Source organism: Anolis sagrei, chromosome 6 (assembly GCF_037176765.1).
Source record: "Anolis sagrei isolate rAnoSag1 chromosome 6, rAnoSag1.mat, whole genome shotgun sequence".
NCBI classification, from domain to species: Eukaryota; Metazoa; Chordata; class Lepidosauria; order Squamata; family Dactyloidae; genus Anolis; species Anolis sagrei.
Genome location: NC_090026.1, coordinates 97023923 through 97036343, shown reverse-complemented (window position 1 = coordinate 97036343; position 12421 = coordinate 97023923). Strand labels below are relative to the sequence as shown.

The following is a 12421-nucleotide window of genomic DNA, read 5'->3' as shown; positions in this document are numbered from 1 at the left end:
ATTTGTAGTTTGGGAAGGAGCCTTTAACAGTCTCACTAAACTAAAAACCCCAGAATTCTGCAGGGGGGAGAAACCAGATTTAAGGTGTATTCATTCTCTAACGTGATGAGAAGCTGGCTAATTTCTTGCCAATTTTTTTTTACTAATCACTATGATGACAAATGTGCAAGGTTACAAGAAAAGCATACAATAATAATTACATTTGGAGGATTATAATTCATAAGTAAAAGTGTTTAGGTAGGACCTGAGTCCCTTGAACTTGGCATCCTTCCCACACATTTACAAGATCTTCCCTAAAGTAACATTTAAAGATACATCTCATATCTTTAGCTTAATACATAGCCTTCTTTTTGGTAGAATAATTTAAAATAAGTTTCTTACTTCTATCTCTATAGATTCATGCAGCTTCTTGCAGGTTGCTGAGAAAGTTTCAGAAGTGCCAAATTCAAAGTACCAAAATTTATTCTTCATTCTGAAACATGGACAAAAAAGAAAGGTAACATCAATATCTGAACATTTTTTTAATAAAAAAGTTAGCATCCTGACTTCCATCATAAAGGATGATAACATCTGACATCCAGTTTGAAATAGATGAGCTCATAATTTTCAAAAAATTAAATGTGGCTGTCAAGAGATATAATATCCCTTACAGCTATAACAGGAAAGTCCTGTAGCAGAGATGGATTACAGGTAACTGTTAGGGTTTTTTGGCAATTGCCACTTAAACAGAGACATGTCTTGAAAACTTACTATGTGCCATATTATGTATTAGACTTTGTAATTTGAATTCAGATATTGTCCAAAGATTTCTTCCATCATAACAAAGCAAGGTGGGGGGAAAGTGGGGGAAACAAAGCTTTCTCCAAGCTAATATCTCATTGTTCTTTATGACAGGTATTAACAGAGAAAATAGAAACATTCCATTTATTTTGTATTCTTCAAATAACTGGCTTTAAGGCAGCTCTGTGGAAAGGAAATTGGAATTCACTAACAACTATAAAGAAAAGGAGTACAAAAGTGAAAAATTTTAAAAGAGAAAAATTGATTCTATTGTCTCTTAATAATGGAAAATACATTGAATATCTTTAAAATGAGTTGTTTGGACAGAAATGCCTTACTAGGCCATACTACAGGTTGATTATCTCTTATCTGAAATGCTTAGAATCAGAAGTGTTTTCTTGTTCAGATTCTTTTGAATTTTGGAAAATTTGCAAAAACATGAGGGAGCTTGAAGATTAAACCCAATTCTAAAAACAAAAATTGTTTTATTTCCTTTACACCTCATATCCCTAGACCAAATGTAATTTTATAAACAATATTTTGATAATTTTAGACATGAATCAAAGTTTGTGTATCTTGAACCACCGGAAAGCAGAGGAGCCACTATTTTAGCCACCCATGTGGATAATTTTGGATTTGGAGCATTTTGGATTTCCGGATAAGGGATATTTAAACTGTAATGTATGTTTTATGGACTACCAATTCTTCTGTAAGACAGCACTACATCAAACGATGTGTTCAGTTGGTTGTCGATCTGCCCCATTTTCTCTTTAATGTAAAAATTCAACATAGGGGGTTGGCAAGAAAGTTACTGAACACTCTCCTCTATTAATACTGATTCATGAGACCTTTTTCAAGCATGCCTAACGGTGATGCATCACTACAGCCATGACCATGAAGCTAGTCATGACTGTAGTGATACAACACTACGGGCTGTGGTTGACACATTCAACACTCTTAAACATTTGATTTGCATTTAGTCTATATTTTCTGTAAAAGAATTCAGAAAATAAAGCTGGCTAGAAAGGTATTGGGATAGAGAGAAGTACCTGAATATCTTAGGGCTTTGATAGGGCTTTATTGGTCACAACCAACACTCTGAACTGTGCCTGGAAACAAACTAGGAGCCATGGAGCTGTTACAATATGGGGGTTGTGTGCTGCCTACATCCAAGCCTATAACCCAGGCATGGGTAAACCCAGCCCTGTGGGCCGGATGGACTCCTTTGGGCTCTTCGCTCCAGCCCCCATCTGCTTTGGCCTCCCCTTCAGTATGCGGATGCAGAGGCCCTCATGCTGAGAGGAGGGTCAAGGTAGACACATGCTTCTGCCAAGCACTCTCTAGAGAGCATTCGGCAGCAATGTACTTCTCTCCCTTCTCTAGGCCCGAGGAAGGTAGGCTGCTGCCTTCCTGGGGCCTGGAGAAGAGCTGGGGTGAGAAACACACTGCTGCCAAGAGTGCTTGACAGTGGTGTTCCTCTCCCTTCTCTGGGCACTGGGAATGTGGGCTGCTGCCTTCCTGGGACCCAGAAGAGCTGGTGAAAGAAACATGCCACTGCCTAGAGACAGACCCAGCCCTTCCCTGTCCTGGTCCCAGTCCCATCCTGGCCCTTCCAGCCCATGACCCCACCTCTTCTGGTCCCACCTACACTCCCTCCTGGCCCAGCCATTGCAGCCGGGCCCACAAGGTGGCCCCAGTGCAAAAAGGTTTGTGCATGCCTACTATAACCAGTTGACATTCTGGACATTTCCAAATATTCTTTACCTTAGATGCTCATCAGCAACCAAAGTGCTTTCAAGGTTCATCTTTGTCCTACAGAGACACCTGGATACATGCTTGTGCACCAAAGGAAAAGGGGCAGAGATTGTTCTTTCTTCCTTTGGTTCACAAAGGCCACCACAATAATCCTAGTGTACATGACCAGCTGATAGCTAAGCGGATGATGCCACACATACACATAACATACAACTGGAAATGGAGTGGAAAAGAAGGAGCACCTCAAACAACAGTGTCACTATGCTAGCAGAGATTTGTGTTTTCTGGATTTCAGCCAATGGAACCTATTTTGCATGGGTCACAAGCCTTGGAATGAGTTATAGAGTTGTCATTGTCTCTCTCATTCGAGGATGTATGCAATAAGCAACCATTGTTCTATCCTACTGATTTTTTAAAGAAATCTTTAGCTGATGTTGAAATGCATGATAGAAGAATAGAGTATTTGAAAACCTGAATATTTTAGTTACTGTCATTTAAATAAAAATGATTCCAATTCTGTCATGACTACACTGACTTCTGAGTAGCCAGTACAAAATAATTGGGTGTGAGATTGTTTTCTGTATTTTTACTAAACAGAAGAAGGCACACATTTATATACATTATCTTGCGGATGCAGGTTAGGTTTTAAAATGTAGACATTTGTAAATAATAAAGTTACATTGAAAAGGCCAGTTCCAGTGGAATCACAGCACTGTAACAGTAAGGTATTTGACAAGGAGGATGAATGCAGTCCAAACTGTTCTGGAAGAGAGTGTGTTCCTTTTAAAGCAGATTTGGCAACATAGATTGTGCCAGAATGGTGGCCACAAATTACAGAATGCAGTCTTTGAAACAAGCAAGTAATGCTTGTTCTAAAGGGGTTTCTGGTTTTACTATCTATCTATCTATCTATCTATCTATCTATCTGTGTCTATCTAATATTTTGCTTTACATCCAACATAAAGACTTAAGGCTGCTTAAAAATGAACTAAAACCATAGTAAAACACAACTAAGTAATAAAATAAAAAGGGCTAATTAAAACTTAAAACATAAAGAAACAAATTATCATATTAAAATTCCATCCAATCATTTCTACACAAAACAGTTGAGGTAAAAATAGAGCACACACACTTTTTGTAAGCAATTCATTGCTTAAATCACCTTTGAAGAAAAAGTATTTATGTGCTAGTGAAAGGATAGCACAGCTAGCACGGGGGGCAGCCTAGCCTTCTGTGGTAGGGGAAACCACAACCTGGAAGCAGCCACCAAAGAAGGGTCTCTTTTATCTTCAAATTGGATGGGATTATTATGGTGGTAGGACCAAGAGAGAGATCCCTGCAAGGAATCTGAAGAATTTGAGAGGTTCATATAGGACAATGGTTCTCAATCTGTTCGTCTCCAGATGTTTTGGCCTTCAACTCCCAGAAATCCTAACAGCTGGTAAACTGGCTGGAATTTCTGGGAGTTGTAGGCCAAATCACCTGGGGTCCCACAAGTTGAGAACCACTGATATAGGGATATATGATCTTTCAGATAGGAAACTAGGGAAAAAACTATTTAAAGAAAGAGTTCTATGAACAGAAAGACGGAGTAGCTATGGGGAGCCCTCTCAGCCCAGTCATAGCTAATTTCTACATGGAACACTTTCAAGAATGAGCCCTTGAAACAGCAACCAAAAAGCCCACTATATGGTTCAGATATGTGGATGACACTTTCACCATTTGGAGCCACGGAGAAGAAGAACTCAGTGGGTTCCGGGACCATCTTAACAGTATCCACCCAAACATCCAGTTCACCATGGAAAAAGTAAAGGAAGGAAGACTGCCTTTTCTAGATGTCCTAGTCATCCGCAAACTAGATCAACAATTGGGTAACAGCGTTTACAGAAAACCCACACACAGAGATAGATATCTACATAAAAACTCCAACCATCACCCAAGTAAAAAAAGAAGCACCATTAAAGCCTTGGCAGACCGTGCAAAAAGAATCTGCGAAGCCCACCTCCTCCAAGATGAACTGAACCACCTCAACTGGGCTCTACAGGCCAATGGAGACTCCACCTCAGACATCAGAAGAGCTGCAAGACCAAGAACAAGCCACGAGATTAAAGATGAAGATCCTCCCAGAGAAAAAGTGTTCTTGCCATACATCAAGGGAACCACTGACCGCATAGGGAAGTTGATGAGGAAACACAACATACAAACTATCTACAGACCCACCAAGAAAATCCAACAAATGCTACATTCAGCAAAGGACAAGAGGGATCCTCTCGCTTCTGCAGGAGTCTACCGTGTACTATGCAGCTGTGGACAAGTCTACATAGGGACCACCAAACGCAGTGCCCAAACACGAATCAAGGAATATGAAAGGCACTGCAGACTACTTCAACCAGAGAAATCAGCCATAGCAGAGCACCTGATGAACCAACCTGGACACAGCATTTTATCAGAACACAGAAATGCTGGACCACTCTCACAACCACCATGTCAGACTACACAGAGAAGCCATTGCAATACACAAGCATGTGGACAATTTTAACAGAAAGGAGGAAACCAGGAAATTAAACAAATTCTGGCTACCAGTATTAAAAAAACTCTAAAATTGCAACAGCACAACAACAGAGAGGAAACAAACAAGGACATCTAATTACCTCTCAACAAAAGTTTGCCCCAGGCGCAGTCAGGCCATTGTATGCTAATCAAGGTGGTCAGTTGAAACATTCACACTTAGCTCTAGCAGAGAAGAGTCCTTTGTCTCACCCTGGTCATGCCACAGATATATAAATCCCTTTGACTAGTTCCAACAGACATCACTACCTCTGAGGATGCTTGCCAAAGTGCAGGCGAAACATCAGGAGAGAATGCCTCTAGACCATGGCCATACAGCCCGAAAAAACCTACAACAACCCAGTGATTCCGGCCATGAAAGCCTTCGACAATACATATTTAAAGAAACATGTTATATTTTAAAGAACTTCATGTAGTTTGCAACTGAAGTTTGAGGGCAAGGGGATGGTGTATTGTCTGCAGTGGAAATGGTCCCCAGACATACTGAAGTTGCTCATACTTTCCTCCAGTATAGTGTTTGGAATTTGTGGAAGCCTGTAGATTCATCTTTGTTTTGCTAGACCAGTGGCTCTTAATCTGCGGGTCCCCAGGTGTTTTGGCCTACAACTCCCAGAAATCCCAGCTAGTTTACCAGCCATTAGGATTTCTGTGACTTGAAGGCCAAAACATCTGGAGACCGACGGTTGAGAACCACTGTGCTAGACACATGGGATGCCTTGTGTGGCATGGGATGCCTTCTACCAGCTTCAATTCGTATGCATATTATGACCCTACATGGGTAGAGCCATCCTACTTCAGTGATCCAAATACGTTCTTAGGAACCTCCTGGTTTAAGTTACTGCAATGGTATTGAACATATGGCTATTTCTCAATTCAGTTCAATAATTCCTTAATAGGGGAACAGGAATTTTGACTGTAACCACAATACTATTGAAGAAGTACAGTCACATTAGCTTTCAGCAATTTTCTAGGCCTAACTCAAAGTGCTGCTGCCAATCTATAATGGCATTTAGTGTTTAAGGCAATGGAATGTGAGGGATAGCAATGTCCTATGTATTCCTTCTTGACCTCTTTGAATGTATCAGGCAGTCAGTTTGGATTGTTCTTTTATACTAAGCTACAATAGGTAACCAGTTGATAGGGTCATTTCAGTCATAGCCTGTTCTTCTCATCTGGCTTCATATAGAATGTTTTTTATTCTCTGGATAATTCTCATATATTTCCTTTTTATTTCTCCCAGATAATGCTACTGTGTTGTGTCAGTGTAATTTAACTCTGCAACATCTTTTATTTCTCTGTCCTCTCTATTTTGGGCACCATATAAAATGACTAAATATATGGAGGTACCCCAAAAATTCCCAGCTGTCCACATTAGACACCCATTTCAACATAACCACTATATTGAAAAAGCAGGAAAACAAGTTACTGTATATACTCACATGTAAGTCTAGAATTATGAATCAAAAATGAATTTAAAAAACCCAATTGACTTATCCACAGATTAGGGTGAGTACCTTACCTTAACTCCTATGAAAAAGGAATCACCCCCTTGGGCTAAGTGGCAAAAGCTAATCTGTCCTGGGAAAACATAAAAGAATCCCCAATCTTCAGTACTCTGTCTGCTGTGGGTCAGGATGAAGTTATGCCTGCTGGAATTTAATAAGTTCTTTCACTCCCTTTGCTTTGTCCTTTACATCTTTAATAATAATAATAATAATAATAATAATAATAATAATAATAATATCAACAACAACAACTTTATTTTTATACCCTGTTTCCATCTCCCCAAGGCTTACCTGGGGCAAAGCCCAATGATACAGTTAAAACATAACACATTCAAATGCATAACAACAAAGTAATAACAAAAATAAGATAAAACAAGATAAAAACAACATTAAGCAATATATAAAATGGACATCAGAATCAACAACCAATAGTAAAGTTCAATATCTCATTGACTGATGCAATAACACTAGAGGATTGAACTAGTGAGTAAAGTGCACATACCATATAGCAGCAATAAGGATAAGAACAATTAGTCATTAAAGGTTTGGATACAACAATAGCAACAATAGTAAAGCGTGAGGACAAGATTTTTGAGTCCTAACTGGGGCCAGCTATTCAGGAAATTGCCTAGTCAAAAGCACAGTGCAACATCCACAGCTTTAAGTCCTTGTGGAAAGTGGACAGAGAGGGTGCTAGCCTGATCTCCCTGGGGAGGGAGTTCCAGAGCTGGGGGGGGGGAGGCATCACTGACAAGGCCCTCTCTCTCATCCCCACCAACCATGCCTAAGACAGAGGTGGAAGCAAGAGAAGAGCCTCCCCAGAGGATCTTAGAGATCATGTGGGTTCATAAGGGAAGATGCGGTCACAAAGGTAGGCAGATCCCAAATAGTTTAGAGCTTTATAGGTAATGACCTGCACCTTGAACCAAGACCAGAAACTTATTGGCAGCCAGTGGAGCTGTTTAAACCGTAATTTGCTCCAGTTAACTATCTTTTGTTACATCCCCTGAATTCTACCCTCAATTTAGCCATGGTCCATATCAAAATCCATAATTTTGGTCTCATAACCTGCTCTCCGCTTATACATGAGGTCAATTAATACATGAGTATATATAGTAATCTCCAATTTAAATGAATATAAACCAGAAGACTCTATCTGGAAGAAGCAAAGAACATGGGGCTTTCCAGAAGTTATCTCACCACAACCCTAATGAGAGCATAGCTGGTGGTAAATAAAAATGGGGATGATGCAATAGTAACCACGATTGCCTTATATCATGTGAAGTTCAGTGCTTCAGTATACACTTTGCAAGCAAAGATCTCTGCAGAAAAAGATCCCTGACATTTCTCAGAGAGAGATGGAAAAAGAAGTCATCCATGGACCCCAGAAGAGATTTGGCTAGTCAATACTGATTGTGCCTGTCTAGATGGACCAGTGGTCCAATGGAGGTAGTTCTGGTCCATCTAAGCCTTTTTCTATGATATCCTTATAGTTTCTTCAGAATTTCTCATCCCTGTTATTTCACTCCCATTTTGAGATTCTGCAGGTCCTCCTTACATCACAGCAGATAAATCTGTTTGATCATTCAAGCAAATCAGCATTATTTTATCAGTAGTTAGCTCTTTTAACATGAAAAAAAAACTTCCAAGAGTTGCAGTCAGCCAAGTTTCATGTCATTTCAGTTACTTTGGGTAAAATTAAGCCGCTTTGGTTATCAATACAAAAATAGGCTGTGGTGCAGCTTTGCATTATGATGTTAATTAAAAAGCCCCCTACTGTTAAAACTATTTTATATAACCTTTCTGATTAAGCAATTAGATAGCATATTATCAGAGAAATTGCTCAGTCTAAATATGGAAATAATAAATGTTTTATTATACATCAGATGAGCATGTGAGCAATGCATCAAAGTGTGCACATTCAAACTTTTAAAAGGCATAATAATGAATTTAGTTACAGTTTATGAACAGAAGAATCTTGACAATTGTACAAGTATAACACATTTTTTAAAAAAAAAACCTAAATATTTTGATGTTAACAGCCATACATCATCATCATAGGTGATTCCTTGTGACAGAGTATGATTATCTTCCAGAAGTATAGTCTTGGTGATGGGTCCGTAAGAGACCTATTCTGGATTGGCATGGTCTATCGCTGTGATTACATCAATTTCCAGATGGGAAGTGGTCTCAACAAGGGATTGCTTGACGTGCCTTCCTCTTGGCAGATTTCTCCCTTTCGCTTTTTATTCGTGCCTTTTCAAAATCCATAGCACTGTTGGTAACAGCTGACCTCTAGTTAGAATGGTGTAGGGCCAGGGATTCTCAGTTCTCAGTTTATTACCAGTTTATGCCACATTTTTTAAAGTAAGATTTCAGCCCATCTTTAAATCTCTTTGGCTGTCCACTAGCATTCATTTTTCAATTCGTAAGCTGAGAGTTCTTATGATGTTAAAAGCAACCAACACAAAGAATAGAACATAATTACAAAGGCCCCAATTTAGAGGAAGTACAGTTGGTCCTTGACATTCATGGGTATAACTTCCATGGATTTGAAAGTATATAAAAAGAACATGTTTGATATTGATACATTAAAATGCAGAAACTGATGATGAAATGTAGTGTGTGTTGTACACAATAAGTGTACACCTTAGCTTCATTTGATTTTTAGAATTTATTCATTTTATTTGGTTTAAATGTATCTCTACATCTGAAAACTTGAGTGCTACCTTCAATGAAAAGATTCCCTAGCCAGTGGATAGGCTTGTTATCAATAGTCTGAAGCATGGAACAGTCCAAAGACAGAGTTACAAAGCTGCATACAGTTCCCTTTATCTAGGGTGAGAGGAGTGGGCTATCATGATATACCATAGTGCAGTGGACATGTCAACAATCCCAATGACCCAAACTATATTAGTCACATGTACACAATATGTCAGATTTTGGAAACTGTACTGGGAACTTTGATTCAAGGTTTGAGGAGTAAAATAAATAAATGGCTATGCTCTGGTTAAACTCACCAGTATTTTCACGGAGATAGATAGGAATATTCATTCCAAAATTCATTATCATCAGAAATCTGAATATTCTAGAATTTTATCAGTTCAGGGATACCATTTAAAAATTGGTCTGCTTTAGGGGAAAAGGTTAACATTCAATCTTCTCATTTTTCATACTGGAGCTCTCAGTGCTTTAGCAAAGATAAGTAAAAAATTCAATCTTTGTGGATTCTGATTTGCATATCCTGAATTAATCTGTGAATTAAAATTTTGTTATTCACCATCTTTCCCATTTTTGAAATGTTCAGATGCACTTCTCGGCTTAAAGAGTGAGACAAAATGCATATTTTTGAAGGAAAATATATTTAAATAGGGACACTTATGACATAAAACATATAAAAACAGCAAGTTGACATTCAGTATTTATTTATTTAAATAATATTCCACCTTTCTCCTTGATGGCAATCAAGTTAAAAGAAAGGGTGTCAATAAAATTAGTAGTGAAAATATTTATAAGGCAAGCCACCTTTTGTCTGCTGTCTTTTCATCAGCAGGTAAAGGATTTCTAGTTTAAGCAGGTATTCTACTGGCCAAGGTAAAGTGAAATGCTGTAAAGTGTAATATGTATCCTAAATGTTTTAATTGTTTAAATCTTAGTATTTTAAAAATAGTATTTTCATTAAATGTATGACTTAATGACTTTAAAAGTTTGATATTTCATATTGTATTAAATGTCAATTCAGGAAAAAAGTGGGATACGTGTCAAATGAATAAACAAATAAGAAAAGGTGAGAAGGTATCATTTCATGAGTAAACATCAGCAACCTAAAAGACTTAAAGTAGACTAATTCACCTATTGTTGAGTTTTCATCAGTATCCCTATAATATCTGTATTTAAACGATATTCACCGTTACGCCTAAACCATGAAAATTTCATCCAAAGTGGATTCTTTTTTCTGCAACAATATTTGCTTTTCACAATGTATCTTATTTTAAACATGATTTATTTTCAACTCACTAGATTTATTCCAACAGGGGAAAAGAAATAAAAATACCTGTACTAGAAGTCCATGAAGTAACGCAACTCTGAGTGAAAAAATACATCTACAAGCAATTCTTTATCACCACCCCCAATAACTAGTAAAGTAATAAAGTGTGAAAAATTATTTACATCATCCTCAAGGCTCTACAATAAACCAACAATTGATAATCCAGACTGAACGGCTTTCAAATTATCCACTGAGTTTACAGGAAAAGTGCATAGATTATCTTGCCTCCAATAAAAATAATTTTGGCAACTTTTCAAAAATGAAAACAAAACAAAATAATGTCTCCAGAGCTAGACACAACAAATATTTAGATAATATGGATAACTGATTGTTCATTTTAATGAATGTTATAACATAATACTTCTCATTTAAAACAGCCAACCATTTCTCATTGCTCATAAATCTATTACCCAGGTAATTTTGTACTTAGGTAAAATGATTTCATTGTGGCATATAATATATATTAATAAGATTGTATGACTTTTATAATGTTCTTCTTTTCTTTTTTGTTCTGTCTTGGCTATCATATAATCCCTATTCTGTTTTATAATGAATCATATAAAAAGATAAGGAAATGGTCAGTGGTAATGCATACCCAGAAGAATTTTATATGTCTGTAGAAAGATTTATAATAGGCTCGGTTTTGCCATTTTTTATTTCCAATAACTAACCTTTGGAATGGCAAGTCAGAGGTATTCACTTTCTATATAAAGGTTAAAATTCCACTTCTGGAAAACTTGGAACCTACATGTTTCAAAGCCCATCACTATAAATCTTTAAGGTCAGTAAGCTACTAAATATCTTGCTTATGTTCTTGATGTGGTGAGCAAGAAATAGGGATATATGGGATATAAACAAACTATAACATTATTGCTAACAACTGTAACAAGTCTGGCAAACATATGGCAGAGAACGTGGCTGGATTTTCACAAAACAGAATTAATAGCTTGATTCCCCAACTATGACTTTCATGAATAGACTTAATGTCATGTTGATTTCTTTTATGCTGCTGTGGAGGTTCAACTCTGTGTCTTACCACGTTAAGACATTTATGGCTGGATCCAGATTCACAACCTTATCATACTGCCTGCTGGAATTGCCACAATTCATGGCCCATCTCACAGTGGGAAGCGTCAGCAACCTGACTTTCCCCCATTGTTGCTGGTGCAACAAAGGAAGCCTCATGGCATTTTTTTTTTAAAAAAACTGCTTTCAGTTTTATAAATCATATAGAACAGTGGTCCTCAACCTGTGGGTCCCCAGATGTTTTGGCCTTCAATTCCCAGAAATCTTAACAGCTGGTAAACTGGCTGGGATTTCTGGGAGTTGTAGGCCAAAACACCTGGGTACCCACAGGTTGAGTACCACTGATATAGATTAATACCTTATGGGGAAAGAACCCAAATAAAATTATGAGTCATAAGATTGGAACCAACCTAATCAGAACTCTGTTATAACCAGCAACTGAAATTAGTCATAACTAACTTAAGTGCCAAGTACTTTAGTAGGAACTAAGTGAGTTTAACGACCCAATCAGGTGGTGGTTTTTCGGCCGTATATACCACTTCTACTGCAGTTTAGCCACGGAGCTCACTGGAAGTTCCTCTACATCATGGGATGGGAGCTGGCGGGCTCTGTGGCTAAAAACTATAGTTGAACTGGCGTGTACTGCCAAACATCCACCATCTCATAGGGTCATTAAACTCATTTTCCATTGAAGTACTTAGCACTTAAATTAGTTATGACTAATTTCAGTTGCTGATTT

The 12421-nt window shown here is 37.9% G+C and overlaps 1 protein-coding gene across 3 annotated transcripts in view; it reads right to left on the bottom strand.

The window, feature by feature from the left end:
• The window catches only part of DGKB (diacylglycerol kinase beta), a 305929-nt gene that overhangs the window by 71400 nt on the left and 222108 nt on the right, over positions 1 to 12421 (bottom strand). For all 3 annotated transcript variants that reach the window (XM_060782155.2, XM_060782153.2, XM_060782156.2), the window contains one exon: positions 382 to 472. In XM_060782155.2, the coding sequence (XP_060638138.2) occupies positions 382 to 472 (91 nt within the window). The remainder of the gene's footprint in view (positions 1 to 381; positions 473 to 12421) is intronic.